The sequence below is a fragment of the Vespa crabro genome, chromosome 24, assembly GCF_910589235.1.
Source record: "Vespa crabro chromosome 24, iyVesCrab1.2, whole genome shotgun sequence".
NCBI classification, from domain to species: domain Eukaryota; kingdom Metazoa; phylum Arthropoda; class Insecta; order Hymenoptera; family Vespidae; genus Vespa; species Vespa crabro.
In genome coordinates, this window is record NC_060978.1 from 3,490,441 (window position 1) to 3,508,669 (window position 18,229).

The 18,229-nt window shown below is 30.8% G+C and overlaps 4 protein-coding genes across 6 annotated transcripts; 3 read left to right on the plus strand and 1 right to left on the minus strand.

The window, feature by feature from the left end:
- Window positions 1-10: 10 nt before the first annotated feature.
- Window positions 11-3,774, plus strand: LOC124432206 (inosine-5'-monophosphate dehydrogenase). The gene is made up of 2 exons (XM_046980915.1): window positions 11-581; window positions 725-3,774. Exons 1-2 carry the CDS (start codon window positions 255-257, stop codon window positions 1,967-1,969), a joined length of 1,572 nt encoding a protein of 523 aa, XP_046836871.1. The 5' UTR covers window positions 11-254; the 3' UTR covers window positions 1,970-3,774.
- Window positions 3,775-3,887: 113 nt separating this feature from the next.
- Window positions 3,888-5,044, plus strand: LOC124432212 (eukaryotic translation elongation factor 1 epsilon-1). The gene is made up of 4 exons (XM_046980931.1): window positions 3,888-4,226; window positions 4,340-4,543; window positions 4,618-4,713; window positions 4,822-5,044. Exons 1-4 carry the CDS (start codon window positions 4,140-4,142, stop codon window positions 4,951-4,953), a joined length of 519 nt encoding a protein of 172 aa, XP_046836887.1. The 5' UTR covers window positions 3,888-4,139; the 3' UTR covers window positions 4,954-5,044.
- Window positions 5,045-5,194: 150 nt separating this feature from the next.
- LOC124432201 (kinesin-like protein KIF21A) lies at window positions 5,195-15,890 on the plus strand. 3 transcript variants are annotated; one of them, XM_046980903.1, is made up of 16 exons: window positions 5,195-5,787; window positions 7,219-7,603; window positions 7,696-8,142; window positions 8,225-8,333; window positions 8,404-8,607; window positions 8,692-8,996; window positions 9,097-9,340; window positions 9,414-10,315; window positions 10,389-10,735; window positions 11,013-11,204; window positions 11,349-11,474; window positions 12,729-12,897; window positions 12,970-13,075; window positions 13,178-13,732; window positions 13,826-14,096; window positions 15,076-15,890. In XM_046980903.1, the coding sequence occupies exons 1-16, from the start codon at window positions 5,753-5,755 to the stop codon at window positions 15,152-15,154; spliced, it is 4,476 nt and encodes a 1,491-aa protein (XP_046836859.1). In that variant the 5' UTR covers window positions 5,195-5,752; the 3' UTR covers window positions 15,155-15,890. The 3 variants fall into 3 exon arrangements, with proteins under 3 accessions (XP_046836859.1, XP_046836860.1, XP_046836861.1); XM_046980904.1 differs by having other exon boundaries at window positions 11,016-11,204; XM_046980905.1 differs by lacking the exon at window positions 15,076-15,890 and adding an exon at window positions 14,323-15,069.
- LOC124432207 (bifunctional arginine demethylase and lysyl-hydroxylase PSR) lies at window positions 15,619-17,983 on the minus strand. The gene is made up of 6 exons (XM_046980916.1): window positions 17,770-17,983; window positions 17,106-17,311; window positions 16,731-17,013; window positions 16,301-16,656; window positions 15,963-16,201; window positions 15,619-15,784 (listed from the first exon to the last, which is right to left on the minus strand). The coding sequence occupies exons 1-6, from the start codon at window positions 17,840-17,842 to the stop codon at window positions 15,757-15,759; spliced, it is 1,185 nt and encodes a 394-aa protein (XP_046836872.1). The 5' UTR covers window positions 17,843-17,983; the 3' UTR covers window positions 15,619-15,756.
- Between the last annotated feature and the right edge of the window lie 246 nt (window positions 17,984-18,229).

Consider the following 18,229-nt stretch of genomic DNA (forward strand, 5'->3'; position numbering starts at 1 on the left):
AAACTTCGGTGAACTTCGTATATCTTCGGAAGCTTCTATAGCGCCATCTTGAAGGCGGGAGAACATAGAGGTATATAAGAGACGTACGCACATGTTTTTCGGTCATTTTACCAGGTTATCGGGGAGTATATTTTTCGGAACGCCGACGTTTATTCTTCGAATCATAGTGGTGATCCACGTTGGAAGAAGAACATCTACGATACACTAATCAGTATTTCCTAAGTTTGAAAGATCGAAGGAATACGTTTAAGATAATGGCTGACTATATAATTAATGACACGATACCGGCAGACGTACCGTTGCCGGAAGATGGACTTTCGCTGGCACAACTGTTTGCCAACGGCGATGGACTTACATATAATGATTTCATCATTTTGCCAGGATATATTGATTTTACCGCAGACGAGGTAGATTTATTATCACCGCTTACTAAGAAGATTGTATTGAAAGCTCCGTTGGTTTCCTCCCCAATGGATACTGTTACGGAATCGGATATGGCAATTGCCATGGCTCTGTGTGGTGGAATCGGTATAATACATCATAATTGCACTCCTGAATATCAAGCCAACGAAGTCCATAAGGTATGCGATAAAATATATTTTATATTTCTATTTGTTTTCTTAAAGTAATACTCTTTACAATTTCTCTTTAACTTCAGAACATAATAAAATTTTCTAACCATTCTCTATTTTTTGATTGTAGATAATTTTATATATCTTTTTAGGTAAAAAAGTATAAACACGGTTTCATTAGAGATCCAGTTGTACTTTCACCTCAGCATACTGTTAATGATGTATTAAATGTAAAAAGTGAACATGGGTTTTCTGGTATTCCTATCACTGATAATGGAAAAGTAGGTGGTAAACTTCTAGGCATTGTTACTTCCAGAGATATTGATTTCCTTGAAGATTCGCTTAATCAAAGATATACAAAATTGGAATCAATAATGACAAAATTAGATAATCTGATCACTGCACAAGCTGGTGTAACATTGCCAGAAGCTAATGTTATTCTTGAGAAATCAAAGAAAGGAAAACTTCCTATAGTAAATGAAAAAGGAGAACTTGTTTCATTAATGGCAAGAACTGATTTAAAGAAAAATCGCAGCTACCCAAGTGCTAGTAAAGATGCAAATAAGCAATTATTAGTAGGTGCTGCAATTGGAACACGTAGTTCTGATAAACAAAGATTACAGCTTTTAACAGCTTCCGGTGTAGATGTAGTTGTATTAGACTCATCTCAAGGAAATTCAATATACCAAATTGAAATGATAAAATACATTAAATCGGAATATCCGGACTTGCAAGTTATTGCAGGCAATGTAGTAACTACTTTACAAGCTAAAAATTTGATAGAAGCAGGAGCTGATGCATTGCGCGTGGGTATGGGATCTGGATCTATTTGTATTACTCAAGAAGTAATGGCAGTAGGTAGACCGCAAGCTACCGCTGTCTATAAAGTAGCAGAGTATGCAAGGAGATTTGGAATACCCGTTATAGCAGATGGTGGTGTACAATCTGTTGGCCACATTATCAAAGGTCTTAGTTTAGGTGCATCGAGCGTTATGATGGGATCATTATTAGCTGGAACTACAGAAGCACCCGGTGAATATTTCTTCAGTGATGGAGTTCGTTTAAAGAAATACAGAGGGATGGGTTCTTTAGAAGCCATGAATAGGGCTGATGCAAAGGGTTCAGCTATGGATAGATATTTTCACAATGAAATGGACAAATTAAAAGTAGCTCAAGGTGTAAGTGGTTCAATAGTGGACAAGGGATCAGTTTTCAAATTTGTTCCTTATCTATTATGTGGTATAAAACATGGATGTCAAGACATTGGTGCAAAATCAATGTCTACTTTAAGATCCATGACGTATAGTGGTGAATTAAAATTTGAGAGAAGAACGTCTTCTGCTCAGCAAGAGGGAAATGTCCATAGTCTGTTTTCCTATGAAAAACGTCTATTTTGAACATGTAATTCGTAAGAGATATGTATACAACAAAAGTACCTGCATTTAACTGCATATGACTACTATGGGTATTGAAAATGCTGTTATATTTTAATATATTAGGTCGTAATATAAATAAGTTCGCTTATATTCTCTTAGCGTTTATACTTATTTATCTTACGACCTAATAGTTATGGATTTATTCATGCGTTTTACTATATTTTATTATTAATAAAAATACAATTTTATTAACGATGAATGATGCATAGCAATAAGTTTGTGTTAATATTATAAATTAGGTATATTATGTTGTATTGTGACAAGGAAAATTTTGAAAGAATATCTCTTCATCTGAAAGCTTAAACCTTTCTAAGTTTTAAGATGTTAATATGAACTCTGTTCTATCGTTTTTCTCTCTCTCTCTCTCTCTCTCTCTCTCTCTCTCTCTCTCTCTCTCTCTCTCTCTCTCTCTCCAATAGTAATCTTGTTGGCAATCTTTGTATATTTGAGTAAGTACATTTAAGTACTGATAGAATGTACAAAGAAATTCTAAAACGTTATTGTTGATTATTTTATTGGTTGACTATTGTAAATTGCTGATATGTATTTATTGGTATTGATAAAACACTGTAATTAAGTAAAACGTTTATATTATATTGTTTATAAATAATTTTTCATAAAGCAGAGCAGTTACATGTACTTTGTACATTCATTATCAAGAAAAATCTCTCAAATTAAGTACGTTGATATTTTTTTTTTAACTAAAAAAGCTAATATTTTAGTTTTTACATCATTGTTTTTATTTACAAATTATAGCATCTGTAAATATAGCATAATTTCCTTTAGGAAAAACATTATGTAAACATGTGATTCTTTTAATCTTTCTGTAGTATTAGTTTTCTTTTAATTTTTCTAATTCATAACTCTAAAGTATGTGAACAAAATTGTTTCATACAAGAAAATATTGAATTTTTATTTTTACTTGAAATATTGCATATTTAGAAATATGAATTTGAAAATTATTTAATTATACTTAAATATTATAAAATACAAAATTGACTGATTTTTGTGGAACAAAAATATAATTGCTACATCAAAAAGTAGTAAATTATATTGAAAAATATAGTGGAATAGTGAAGACTAATTATAATTTGCCAAAATTTTACATTTAATCATGTATTTTGATGTAATTTACAAATTATACAAATACTTTTATAGCTTGGAATCTGGCTTAAATCCTTCAATATTAAAAATAAAAATCTTAAAATCCGGCTTTGTGTAACTAAATTAGCCAATCTCCTAATTTGAATTATTTTAAAGATCTAAATTAAATTTATTTTATGATCTATATTTTATACAAATGTTGTTACTACAGAAAACTGTACATTTAAAATAAATATGTACTTAACGTTATAAACCGTAAATGTATAATGTTTGTATGAACTTTTAATCCTTGCTGAAGAGTTACATATATAGAGTACATATTCTAGCATTATATGTTATTAGGAGAAAAGGAAACTTTAAACCATTATTATTTAATATCTAGTGTTCAATGATAAAAAAATTACCATGCCGGATAATTATGATAATTCTTTATAAAAAAAAAAAAAGAAAAAGAAAAAAAAAAGCGTTTAATATAATGTTTACTACACGGATTACTAAGTTTTTTAGAACAGAACCGCAATATTCATGTTAGTTATAAGGCATTATGGGTCACGTAATACACGATAAGGTTGCTCAAGGTGAGACTTGTCGTTCACCAATGTGTCTTATTCGTAACGCTTAAAGAAGCAATCTTCATATAATAAAACTCATGCTATCCAAAATACTTTTTCATTATTTATTTTATAATAATTTTCAATCGTACCATATAATTTTAAAATTTTCCTATGATTAGTACAATCAAAAATAAAATTAAAATATATAAAATCATTATTAATTTATATATATTTATTATTCGTATAGAATAAGATAAATTTGTGGATTGTATTATCGTGAAAGTATTATATCAGAGAATAAATTTCTGAATGTTATTTTGAATTTGATCTTTAAAAAGTAAAACTGTATATACATAGCTATAGTATAGCCATCTGCATGGTTGTTCCAATGTGTTACAAAGCGACTAACATAACCTTAATTTAGCACTATATTATTGCTTCGAAAAAAATTTCCTTAATAACTTTTTTATAAGATGGTTGTGTGTAATCGTGAATGTATAGATAAAATTATAAAATATTTAGATGTTTCTCCAGACAAGTTATGCTCCTGTGAAGATAATGTAAGCCATGGTTATTTTATCTGTTGCGATCAATTAAAAAAAACAAAAAAAAAAAAAAGAAAGAACTTAGCAGGTATTCTAATTCATATATTTAATTTTGGATTTATTTGTAGGTAGCAAGTATTGGTCATCTACATGCAGACGAATCCGTTATGTATTTTACTACTTTTATACAAGCTTTGGTGAAAAACTCGAGATATCCTAACATACTTGGTGATGATAAAGAGACACAGGCTTTGACGCGTCAGTGGTTAGAATATATAATAAATTGTGTTAATTATGCAGATACTCCTGCTCATGCAAAAAGAGTTTTAAAGGTAATATAGAAATGACCAAGTAATTATCAAGAAATATAACAAGTTAATAAATTATTCATTTCTTTTAATTATAGGAATTAAATGCAGCATTGAGTGATCATACTTATTTAAGTGGTACAAAGCAAACCATTGCAGATATTGTACTTTATTATACCTTATATAAAATAATGGTAAAGAAAAAAGCGATAATTAAATATAAAATTGGTTCTGACCTCTTAGGAATCCTTAGTAAAGGCTGTGGATCAATGTAATCTTTCTATCCTCTTTTACTGTTGCAGAGTGAATTAAGTCACCAAGAGAAGGCACAATATGTCCATGTATCTAGATGGTTTGACAATGTACAACAAGATAAAAAAGTGAGGCAGACATTGGATTCAATCTCATTCAATTTGATGCATCTATTCTTATGAAGCAAATAAGTTATTTGATCATTTTGTATACTATTATTATATACAGTCGATATTCATGAAAAAATATATACTACAACCGAGGAAATAGTTATTTTAAATTTGTGCAATTTAAAATAAATTGTTGTATATTTAATAATAACTTGTCAATAATATAAATATAAATTATAAGTATAAACTTATCAAAAAAATTAAGCGTAGCATTTTTGTCAATCGAGTAGAAGGATCAGCTAAAAGATGGCGTTAGTACTTTAATTCTGTTGTCGATAACAAAAGTATGTTTGTTTGATCTGTATATTTTTTCGAGTAATAAGCATATTCATAGTTTATAAATAATGTAGGAGTACAAACGAAATAGTTTAATGTAAGAATCAATCGTTGTGATAGAAATAAAAATGATAACGTCAATCAGCGTCATCTACCGAATTAAAATGTGATTAAAATCTTTGTTCAAGCTTGGTTCTCCTATGCGAAGATATTCATTACTTTACTCTTCGAGTTGGCGATCCATCTAGTCCTTGGACCAACATAGACATAGAAGTAGAGACTTTTTCTCGCGTTATGTGAAATGTCCGAGCGTAATTTGCGGTCGCAATTTTGCCCGTTGTTCCCAAAAAATGCGGAATTTTCACGATCGCCGCGTTTAATGCGTGCGCGTTCGACAAGGAAGCACATTGAAGTAACGTAAAAAGAATCGAATGAAATTATACGGCCTAATTTAGTGCTACTTTTCTCATAGATTTCGCTAAGGACGCATCGCTTTAAGACTTAAAAATCTGTACGCTTTTAATATAACATCGAAATGGCTGATGATTCGAGTGTACGCGTTGCTGTACGGTAAGTTTAATCAATTTTAATGTTAAATCTTGCAAGGCTATGTGGCACAACTTTTTGCTTATAAATGTTCTCAAATATTCATCATTGCGTTCTACTAACACATACGTACTATATATGTATTAGATTGCAGTTCCAAGGATACTTTTTATCGATGTATCGTTTTATATCTTATAAAAATATTCTTATAAATACGATATTATAGATTATACGCTTAAGATCGGCACGTACGTACTTTTATTTATTTTACTTTTATTTGGATTTTTTGTTTTTAATTAGAAGAATGACATATTTTCTTATAGCTTTTTTATTTTTTTATTTTTTTTCTCGACACGGAAGATTTCTTTTTAAAAAGAACTTATTTATTAGTATAACGTTTGTGTACTTTAAATATCTTACCGATACTAACAGAATATTTACAAATAAATAATTCTTTCCTGCAACGCTTTCTTTTTTTTCTTTCTCATTACATCCTGGATACCGATAAGAATATTACGAACAAAACTTTCTACGCATTCCTCTAATAAAGGCAGATAGTCCTTACGATGCAATACATCGTAATATTTATTTTTTTCTTTTGTCAAATATAAAATAATAATAGAACAGAAATTTTCTGCAGTACTTATTGCGCTATTTGCGGTAGCGTCCGCTACAAATTGGCGCGACATAATGCACGATATTGATTTGTCCTGTATGATGTTAGGAAAGAAGAATATACTTAATGAAAAACTTATCGATATTATCTAAATGCTATATTTGGCGGCGTATATTTTTGTTGATGTAATATATATTATTCGATTTGTATATCGCTGCTTATCCTATTCTTTGTTTACTTAAGAATTATCTTAGGCGTTGTCACCTTTTCTACGCATCGTCTAAATATTAAATCGCTTGATCGCATAATATCTCCTTATAAGAAACAGGTGCGTAGGTTTTATTGCCGGCTGCATAACAAACGCTCAGGTATCTGGATTTCCGATGAATGGGCCACTCTCTTCTCTCCCCCCTCGCCCACCTCATACTTCGTACCTCGTAATATGCCGGGCTCATGCCAGCAGGTTTCTCTTCGTAATGTGTGTGTATATATATATATATATATATTTACACACATATTTACCTTGTATGCGCGATCGTATATCTTCGTTACGAGAAAGCGCATCCTATTAACTTTTACGCCAGGGCATAGATTTTTTTATATCTTGCGGATACAAATATCATATGTTATTAGTATCATAATAATGAAAAATGTTTTATTTAAAACATTTTTTCTTTACACGCACGAATTGAATAATAATTCACTTCGTTAAAATAGATGATTCATATTTTTTAATTAATGAAAAATGTTAATTTTGTCATTAAATATTATTACTAAATTTTTTTTATTAATTTTAATTTTTAATAAAAATATATTCATAAATGTTATATTTATTACAGAATAAGGCCTCAAGTAGCTAGAGAAGTAATTGATATGTGCCGGATTTGTACTCAAGTACCTCCTGGAGAACCCCAGGTCTTTCTTGGACCAGATAAGGCCTTCACTTATGATTATGTTTTTGATACGGGAATTGGCCAAAGCATCATTTATGATACATGCGTCGCTCGTCTAGTAGAAGGTGCTTTGGATGGATACAATGCAACCGTTCTCGCCTATGGTCAAACTGGTTCTGGCAAAACATATACAATGGGCACTGGTTTTGATGTAGAAGTTGATGACAATATTATCGGCATAATTCCTAGAGCCATTAGGCACTTATTTAATGGTATAGCAGAGAAGCAAGAACGTGCTCGAGAACGTACACAAATGCCACCAGAATTTAAGGTTTAATTATTTTAATACACATCAATATGTATGACACAAATTATTTCCCTTATTTATTAGGGACTATTACTGATATTTAATTATTTCAACAGGTTACAGCACAATTTTTAGAATTATATAATGAAGATTTAAAGGATTTATTAGAGCCAGGTGGTCCAAGAGGTGGCGCACGAATTCATGAAGATACAGCTGGGAATATACATTTGGCTGGTGTAGAACCAAGAATTGTAACTAGTCCAGAACAAGCATTAGAATATCTACGTTTAGGAGCATTATCACGTACAACTGGTTCCACGCAAATGAATACACAATCGTCAAGATCACATGCAATATTTACATTATATGTGAAGCAACAAAGATGCATTAGAGTTGAAGATCCAGATGCCGATGTGGATACAAGTGGTACTGAACCAGCTAATGAATTTGAAACTTTAACTGCAAAATTTCATTTTGTTGACTTGGCTGGTTCAGAACGGTTAAAAAGAACAGGTGCTACTGGGGACAGAGCAAAAGAAGGCATATCTATAAATTGTGGATTGGTATGGTTAACAATATCTATCATATAAGTAATCTGTATTATAACTTCAATTATACAAAATATTATTATACGAATCTTTATAGTTGGCATTAGGAAATGTAATTTCTGCACTTGGAGATAAAGCAAAGAAAGCGTTGCATGTACCGTACAGAGATTCAAAATTAACTAGATTATTGCAAGATTCTTTGGGAGGTAATAACAAATATACAATGGATAAAAGAACACCCAGAATATATTCGGTGATAAAATTTAATGTTTGCAGGCAATAGTCAAACTGTTATGATAGCTTGTGTTTCACCAAGTGATAGAGATTTTATGGAAACTTTAAGTACTTTAAAATATGCAAATAGAGCAAGGAATATAAAGAACAAAGTTACTATTAATCAGGATAAGAGTTCTAGAACAATTGCTTCTCTTAGAAGAGAAATACAACAGCTTCAATTAGAATTAATGGAATATAGACAAGGTATCTATCTATATACACACGCTTTGTATAGGCAATTAAATATTTATCGTACTTGTAATCTTTTTTTTTTATTTTTTCTCCCAGGAAAAAGGGTTGTTGGTGAAGATGGTGTGAATGATGCATGGCATGAAAATCAAATGCTAAACAGTGAACTACAAAGTCTTCGAACAAGAGTAAAAGCACTTTCTGAAACAGTTGAGGCATTGACTGCTAAAAATGTACTCTTATTAGCGGAGAAAGCGGCAGGGCAATGGGTATCTGCATCGGGTGGAAGTGGTGAACAGGTAACTAGCTTGGTGCAAGGATATGTTCAGGAAATAGAAGAATTACGAGCTCGTTTGTTGGAAGCAGAGGCTATGTATCATCAATTAAAAAAGAGACAGATGCAGGTGTGTTATTATACCATACATAATTATATATATATATATATATATATATATATATATATAATTATACCCTTAATTATTTATAACTGAATATTGCTTGAAGGTGAATGCTGCAAATCCGTATGGAGATAGTTCGTATATCTTACAAAGTGACTCTTCGTCAGTTTTAATCGATGCTAAGAAAGAATTGCAAAAAGAAGTAGAAGCATTGGCTGCTTTAAAAGAGCAACAGATGCAAAGTGTTAATACTACAAATAAAGCTGTGGATGAAACAGAAATTGATGACACTGAAAACGGACAAGATTCTATTAGTGAGGATGATTCAGATGATGACTCTGATCGTAAAGGTATGTTTATTCATGTTTTATGCTGTAATTGATTGAACAATGTTGTATATTAATTTTATGATGGCTGTCCCAGAGGAAGATGAAGAAGAAGAAGCTATGGGCCGTGAATTAGAAGCTTTAACGTCGGACATCGATGTTAAGCAGCGTTTAATTCAAGAATTAGAGCTTTCTCAAAGACGACTACAAACAATGAAGCAACATTATGAGGACAAACTTGCTCAATTGCAAGCGCGTATCAAAGATACACAAGAAGAAAGAGATAAAGTATTATCTTCCTTGCAACAGCAGCCAGCACCACCCACTGAGAAAGTTAAAAAATTAAGAGACGAATATGAAAAAAAATTATCTGCTATGCAGAAAGAAATGCGGCTTCTCCAATCGGCAAAAAAAGAACACGCGAGATTACTTAAAAATCAATCACAGAATGAGAATAGATTACGTGGACTTCGAAATGAATTAGCAGAAATGAAGAGAGCTAAAGTGAAGCTATTAAATAAAATGAGAGAAGAAGCTCAAAGACATAAAGAAAATGAATTGAAACGTAATAGAGAAATTGCTCAGTTACGCAAAGAAAGTCGAAGAAATGCAAATATGATTAGATCTTTAGAAGCTGATAAAAGAATGAAGGAAGTAGTTCTTCGACGTAAACAAGAGGAGGTATCGGCGCTAAGAAAGAGAGATAGAGGGCTTAGTCAGAAAGTAGCTGGTAGAACACCTTCCAAACCTATTAATCCAAAAGCATTGAAACAGCGATGGCAAACCTTTGAAAGAACTATTACTAAGCAAGCATTGGCAAAGCAAGCTGCAGCTGAAACAGAACGAGAAATGGAAAGATTATTGCAAGAACGAGATGAATTAGGTAGAGATTTGGATAGATTACAAAAACAGAGAAACATTATGGCAACTGCGAGAGGAGATACTACTGATATTGACGAGGAAATCGACAATTTTAAAAGTAAAATAAGCTATTTGCAGGTAATTGTGAACTTTCTTTAACTTTTAAATAATATTAATCAATTATTGCTAATAATCAAGATAATTTTTATAGGATAGTATAGCCGAATGTCAAAGAGATATGGTAGAAATGGGAGATGGTGAAGCAGAGAGTGAACCTGGTGTTGAAGCATTAATTTCTACTATTCGTACTGTAGACGAAGCCCAATATTTATTGCAAAGAATGTTGGCATTTACAGTGGAACAAAGTTGTGTAGCTGCACAAAAACAACTTGAAGTAAGGGATATGGAATCACGGTTAAATCAAGTGGCACAAGAAAGTGACGTGCAGCATCAATTACTTGAACATGTATTGCGCGACCGAGATCTTTTGTCTCTCACGAATAATCATAATACATCGACATATAGCCCTCCTAGCTCAAGAAGTTCCTCCCCTGATAAGTAAGCAAAAAAGTACTTATATTATTACGAGACAAATAAATTTCTATATATAGTTGCATCTGCTTTACTTTCCTATCAGAAAGTAAAAAGTTGTTTTAAAATCATCTTATAGTACAACAAGCTGTAGTTAAATCTGTCTCAGCCAGCTAACGTGCAAATTTGTCATATAAATTAACTTGAGAAATATTCAGAGCATGTTTAGTTCTTTTTTTTTTTTTTACTTTTTACTTTTTACTTTTTTTTATTTTTATATTATGTCTATATATTCTATGTATAGCAGTGAAAGTTACAATCAAATTATAAATATGGAAGAAAAACAGCGAAACAATAAAGTGAGGCGAAGAACAACTCAACCTCAAGAGCTTCTCTATGGAGTGCATGCTAGCCCAGAAAGTTTAAAAGTAGAAGATCAAAATCAAAACCACAATCATCCGCTCACAAGGGTACCCAGTGCACCTGGTAGCCTAAAGTAGGTTTAGCTTTTAGAAAAAGAAGTGCTTTGTTATTAACCATTAATATTTAAATCATCTTGCGGATTATTTATATCCTTGCATATTATTTTTAACGATATATTGTACAAATTCAAATATATCATATCTTGTAAATTTTACAGGGGATTAGTACTTACTAGAAGTCAACATAATACAGGTGTTACTGGTGGATCACCAACTTTGAGTCGTCGCGATAGTACATCACCTCGACCACTGCGACGACCACTTCATCCTGGAGGAGGTTCTATGTGAGTGATAATTCTGCAGTACATCTTTGTTCTTGTATTTCTTATATATCTTTGTCTCGATGCTCTGTTATATGCACGGTGAGCTTCCTGAAAAATGAATTTACAATATTTCAATAAATGGGTGCCTTTCACAAAAGTATAACAAAATGGATTATAAATACAAATATAGGGAAAAAATTAAAAACCAAATGAAATTAGAATGCATTTTGGTGAAAGAGAAAGAAAAGAAAAAAGAAAAAGAATAATATTGCCTAATACGCAAAAAAATATTTGCAAATATTAATAAATATGCGATTTATATCTGTGGAAATAAAGAGGAAGATAAAAGTTAAAAACGAACAAACAAGCTTATTTTAATACTGCAAAGTTTATTTTACTTTCACAGATATAAATTTATATTAAATTCTAAAGCAACTTCATGTAAGATGAATTTAAATTACTTTCTGATTGTCATAAGTTAATATACATAAAGGTAATGTTACTAACATGTGTATCATATACAAAGAAGATTATGTATTATAAAATATTCTATATTTTATATTCTATTTGTTAAAGAACACTGCTAATATTTGGTATTATAAGTATTATAGTTATAAACTAAAACATGTTGTTACCTTTTTTTATATAACTTTATTAATATGTGACATTCATTTTGTGCTTTGCATCACATTATGAAATAAAATGATTAGTAATTGTTTACATGTACAAAATATAAAATTTGATAAGAAAAAATTTCAATTTGTATAGATTTAAGATTTACTTTTGTATCGTTCAGAATTAATAAATAATTGCACAAAGAATCCTTCCATAATACTGTGCAGTGACAATGTTTATATAAAGTCCTCCTTTATACATTATAATGCCTTTATATAAATATTCTATATCCAATTTTTCATATCATACAATTGTATATGCTTTCGCTTTTCTTTTAACTCTAAATTGCTAAAACAACATACAACTGATATTAAAATATTAATATTTGATATGTTATCGCGTATGACACTGTCATTAACTATACTGATATATGTCAAATTAATTCGCGTCTTATTTTTATTCAACAGTTGAACAAGTCATATGTTTCAAACTTATACATAGATATAATCTTTAATCAATTACATTGGTTTATAATTATAGTACTTACTATGCACACGCATGCATTGTGTTTTAATAAAATGAAGGCATGACTATTAACTGGGATTATAGCTGATTACTACCAGCTAACTAACATGCTAACATAATAAACACCTCAATTAGGGAACAGGTAGCGCATACGGATATTTCTTCACCGCCTGGTTCACCAACGACATACCGACGTTTTAATAGTCGCGAAGAAAATGTCTTCTCCAGACTTACTGCAAGTAGGCAACCAATGTCTGTAGATCCACAGCCTATGAAAGGAATAATTTCCCAATATCAGGGAAAGGTATTTAAATTAATTGAATAAACGTTATCGTTAATCATATAAATATTATTCGATATTTATTATACATTTTAGGCTCAACCTCGAGCAATTCTGCAATGTTCTCATATAGCAGAAGGACATAGTAAAGCCGTTTTAACTATTTATGCAACCACGGATTTGCTTTTTAGTGGATCGAAAGGTGAACATATGTATAGTAATATTTTACAATTTACTTCAATTCTACATTATATTATATTAATTATAATTGAATAATTATATGTGGATCATTTATAAATTTTAGATCGGACTGTGAAAGTATGGGACTTGAGGACCGGAATTGAAAATTTAACACTTAGCGGTCACCCAAATAATGTTGTTGCAGTTAAATATTCTGCATTGCATCATTTATTATTTAGTGTCTCTGCAGCTTATGTCAAAGTGTGGGATTTGCGAGCTGGTAATACTTGCATAAAAACTCTTTTCTCGTCAGGCCAAGCACAAAGCGGCCCAATTGCTTTATCGACACCATCTAGAACACTACAAGTACCTGTGGGTGAAACAACGATCAATGATCTTGTATTAAGTTTAAATGAACGAGAATTGTACACTGCGTCTAGTGATAAAGTTAGAATATGGGATATTCGTAAATTGACATATAATGGTAAATTAAGTACACCTCACACGGCAGCTGTTATGTGCTTGGCTGTTGCCGATGATGGTAGAGTAATAGCAGGCAGTAAAGATCATTTGATTTCTCTTGTCGAACCTAATACTTCTGGTCAGTCAGTAAGTTTAGCGCCGCCACATTACGATGGAGTTCAATGTTTAGCTACAAGTGACAGTACTCTATTTTCTGGTAATTCTCATTATTGTTCATTATTATCTTATATTAATTAACGTTATTGTCTTATATGAATAACATATCCAATTGAAAATTATAATTTTATAGGTTCAAGAGATATGTGTATTAAAAGATGGGATTTGAGTAGAATGGAATTAGTCCAATCATTAAATAATGCACACAAAGATTGGATCCTGGGATTGTGTATAATAAATGATGGTACTATCATGGTGTCAGGGTGTCGTGGTGGTGTTTTAAAAGCATGGTCTGTTCCGAAAGATCAAACAGGAGAATGTACTTCTATTGGGGAGGTTCGAGCACATGGATCTGCAATTAATGCTGTCACAACAAATCAACAACACATTTTTACTGCTAGCAAGTGAGTTCATTCATATATATTTGCATTTATTTATTTTTTTTTTCATTGCTGCACCCTAAGCACCGATCACATTTTATAAATATTCTGCACCGTTGAATATAAAGGCAAATGCAATTAGGCATTTAAATTACTCGCAGATAAATAATTTTACAAAAAAAAAATGTGCTTAGGTTCAGCTCATTTAATAATATCTTGAGTGAAATAACAACTTGGATGTTGATTGCAGCTCTGGAGAGGTGAAGCTGTGGCGTATTCCTGATTCCTCTTTAACTATGTCTATTTCCACAGTTTCTCTTTAACTTATTTTATTTATGTGCTGCCTGTTATTATGTTTTCTTTATTTCTTATTGATATGGTAATAACACATATTTATTTTATGGCATTTAAAATGTTTCCATGATTACCATAAAAACTATTGCATTAATTTGAATGGTGTCTTTTTTTTTTTTTTTATTTTTTTTTTTTTTTATTTTTCTTACTTATTTATTTAGTAGTACCTGCTAATAATTTGTCTTTGGCTTTTTTATGCATACATATACACATACACATATGCACGCACTTAATTTTTAAATATCATCGATGATATTAAAAGATTCCTAAATAAATTGTATATTTAACGTTTGCTTTATGTAACTTTAAATAGAAAATTACAAAAAACACGTATATATTTATAACTCGATTATGCAGTAAATGTGCTATGATAGTTCTATATTAAAATGTATTAATCTTAATATTTATTCAAATATTGTATATTCAAAATATACATTGGAAATAAGCATTGTTTTTGCACATCATTAATATTAAAAAGAACACTTCCAAGTTGATGATAATTCACCCAAGTCTTCGTAAATTCGTTGTGTGTAATGGTTTATTGTCTCTAAAACATTTCTTATGCCTAATGTGGAAATGAAAATTTAATTTGATTTTTATTACTTTGCTTCTATGTGGTACTTTGCATGGTTACCGTGTCAACGCAAAGTGATGGAACTGTGAGATTGTGGAGCTACTATAAGAGAGATGCAAGAACTTTCCAAAGAAGCAATTCACTAAAAAGTTAACACTTTAATATAATCAGTTATATTTATTTTATATTGTAGGCAACTTTAATCTAATTTATTATTATATAGCAATATATAATTATAGCAATCACAAGCAACTAAGACAATTAAAATAATACAGTTCGCATAAGAAAGAAATGTGCTTTTTTATTGTTGTTCAGTAATGCTGCTTTTATTTTATATATTTACCGTTTGCATAAATTTTAGACATTTTTAAATCTATTAAAAAAAAAAAAAAAAAAAAAAAAAAAAAATTTTTAAACGTATTCTACTCGTCAAATAGAATTTTATAATTTGTTACTATATGGATTTATTTTGGAGAAAAAATATGACCTAAAATCTTTGCTATTCGTATAGTTCATTCTGCCAAATGCTACAAAACAGGTGAAATGCAAACTAAGCGCAATGTTATAATATATATGACGCCTAAGAGTAAAATTAATAACATTATATAATAAGAATAGTTTGGTATTATCTAGCATTTATTTTATTATGAACATTAGGGTGGTAATAATTATAATATTTATTTTTAGTACAAACAATAATTGTTGGTTAATACTGTACAGTCTGAGATCTTTGTAGGTCCCATGTACTCGATATTGTCAGGGTTGGCTGTTATTCAATTTTCTTCTAAAAATTAAAAAAGTAAAAAATACCACAGTATTATACCTTAAGCCTTACATTTTTAAATATATTTGCAATAACAAAAGAGAAAATAAATGGAATGTTAATAATACATGCATTTTTTATTACTTTAAACTTAATATAAATATATCATCATAGGGAATAAAATATTCTTGTTATCTACCTTTTCTTTTTTTTGTGTGCCGTAAGCGACTCTTGACCACTGTCATCTGCACTTTCATCTTCAGATTGACTAGTACTACTGCTACTGCTTGAAGAACTACTCGAAGACCCACTTGATGAATCACTGGCTACTCCTGTATCCTCTTTTACATCTATTGTTTCTGCAAGTGCTGCAAGTTCTGGTTCTTTATCCCTGAGTACTTTTAACCACTTACGTGATAATTTTGGCCTTCCACGTATCTAAAATGATATAATAATGAAATATATTTTTTGTATTCACATAAAAATTGAATGCACATGTTGTAAGGAATGAATGAAGTGCATTCATTGTTATTGTACCGTTTTGTGCCAAACTACTGGAAAATTGGTACGAGAACAGAAATTTTGAGTAACTGCAATAGTTTCATCTAAATTCAATACAACGTGCCACCAACCACCCGGCACAAAGACTGTTTCACCAGGATTTTGTAAAATCTCTATTGGCAAGCAGTCTTGAGGCCACGTAGGTAACTTTGTACGTGGATAAATAACAGAAAACCATGTTATAGCTTCATCTCTCTGTTTTCCACCTTCAGCTGCAGTTACTTTTAGAAGCTCACGCGGGGTATGGGTAGGAAAGAGGCACCAACGCTTATGACCCGAAATCAGTGCATTCCATGCACTAGTTCCTAATGGATCTATATGAATACCTGTACCTATTACACACATATAGACGATTTTGTTACATCCGTTCATACACTAATTAATAATATTTTTATATAGCACATACCAGATCTGGCAGGTCCCATAACAAACCACCGATACGGTGGTCTACGATGTTCACCAGCATGTTGGAAAAGATCATCACGAAAATATTTTGGAATAACATAATCTTCTAATAACTTTTTCCGTCTAGGATGTTCTCCAAACGAACTATCAAAGATGTACAGAGGAGAATCATCTTCATTGTTGAGCATATATCGTACATAGTACTTCATTTTCATCTTAACACTATATCCTTCATTATCTTCCCCACATTTAAACTTTTGGTTTCTGTACTTTTTTACTAACCTCTGCATGCCGATAGAATATTATTGGAGTAAGTCTAAGTACAAGTTAATATATGTTTACGATATAAAATTAATTTTTTCTTCTTAAAGATTACCTCTATAGTCCATTTATGTTGGGCTTTCCAACCAGTTTGAACACCTTGTATTATCACAGGTTTATAAGGTTTCTCATATTTTTCAATAAATTCTTCAGTAACTACTATAGATTCATCTATGCGTTCCACATTATCTTGGAAATTCCAAAAAGTTTCAAACTTTTTACTATATCCATGCTGAGTCCAAGCTATTTTATCTCCAAGTTCTAAAGAAATATTAACAACGTATTACATTATCGTATGAAACATGTATTATACTTTTCTTATGTTTAGAAGATTGATAAAGAAAAATATATCTTTGAACAAAAATACATTTTGCATGGGAATTGAATAAATTGAAATATTCTTTTGTTTTTTTATTTGCTTGTAAATTGAATTTAAAAAATTGCAAATTAGGAATCTACGCAAACAGAATTATATTAATTTTAATAATTTTGGAAGATATAGTATTACATCACCCCCCAAGGTCTTAATAGCACAGATTTATCTCAACGTTATTAACGATTTTTACGTTTCGCTTCTAATATACCTTGAGATCAAAATGATTTCATTTGCTTCAACTTAAATAACACGTAAGAAGCAGAAAATATGAGTGGATTTATAGAAAACATACTTCTGACACATTAATAAGTAGGTTAGAAATTTGATTGTAAAACTTATTCACCTGGTCTAGCTTTTCTTTTAACTTCCTTTATTCTTTTCTTAGCACGATGATCCAATTTGAGTTCCTCCGTCATGTCAACTACTATAATATCCTATTAATTATTCTAATTACAATTAAAGTATTTACAACGTACACTTGAAAAATCCTATGCTACACTGTCGTGTGCTCAATGATAACCGCGACTTTTAGTTCCTTTTATTCCCGTGAGGCGTGTCAAAACATTAGTCGATATTTTCAGATCGCTAGAGTGCAAAGCATTTATAGAAGTATAGGTCGATTATCGAAGCTGAATCTTCAACTTTTCTTCTACACAAATAAATGTAACTCTGTCAAACGTCAATGCCTTTATATTATTTCTTCTCTTTTTAATTGGCTCAGGAATGTTAGCATGATTATTCAAACAATTTTAGCATCTTACGAAAATGTTTAATATTATATAGGGTATACACTTGAAATTGTA

Excerpts from the sequence above, each read along its gene's own strand:
- LOC124432201 (XM_046980903.1), top strand. The coding sequence starts at position 5,753 with ATGGCTGATGATTCGAGTGTACGCGTTGCTGTACG. Across the intron at positions 7,604-7,695 it reads AAATGCCACCAGAATTTAAG|GTTACAGCACAATTTTTAGA; the intron begins GTTTAATTATTT and ends TTATTTCAACAG. Across the intron at positions 11,475-12,728 it reads CATCCTGGAGGAGGTTCTAT|GGAACAGGTAGCGCATACGG; the intron begins GTGAGTGATAAT and ends CACCTCAATTAG.
- LOC124432212 (XM_046980931.1), top strand. The coding sequence starts at position 4,140 with ATGGTTGTGTGTAATCGTGAATGTATAGATAAAATTATAAAATATTTA. Across the intron at positions 4,544-4,617 it reads ATGCAAAAAGAGTTTTAAAG|GAATTAAATGCAGCATTGAG; the intron begins GTAATATAGAAA and ends TTTTAATTATAG. Across the intron at positions 4,714-4,821 it reads ATACCTTATATAAAATAATG|AGTGAATTAAGTCACCAAGA; the intron begins GTAAAGAAAAAA and ends TTACTGTTGCAG.
- LOC124432207 (XM_046980916.1), bottom strand. The coding sequence starts at position 17,842 with ATGACGGAGGAACTCAAATTGGATCATCGTGCTAAGAAAAGAATAAAG. Across the intron at positions 17,312-17,769 it reads TAAAAGAAAAGCTAGACCAG|AACTTGGAGATAAAATAGCT; the intron begins GTGAATAAGTTT and ends ATATTTCTTTAG. Across the intron at positions 16,657-16,730 it reads TATGGGACCTGCCAGATCTG|GTACAGGTATTCATATAGAT; the intron begins GTATGTGCTATA and ends TGTGTGTAATAG.
- LOC124432206 (XM_046980915.1), top strand. The coding sequence starts at position 255 with ATGGCTGACTATATAATTAATGACACGATACCGGCAGACGTACCGTTG. Across the intron at positions 582-724 it reads AAGCCAACGAAGTCCATAAG|GTAAAAAAGTATAAACACGG; the intron begins GTATGCGATAAA and ends ATATCTTTTTAG.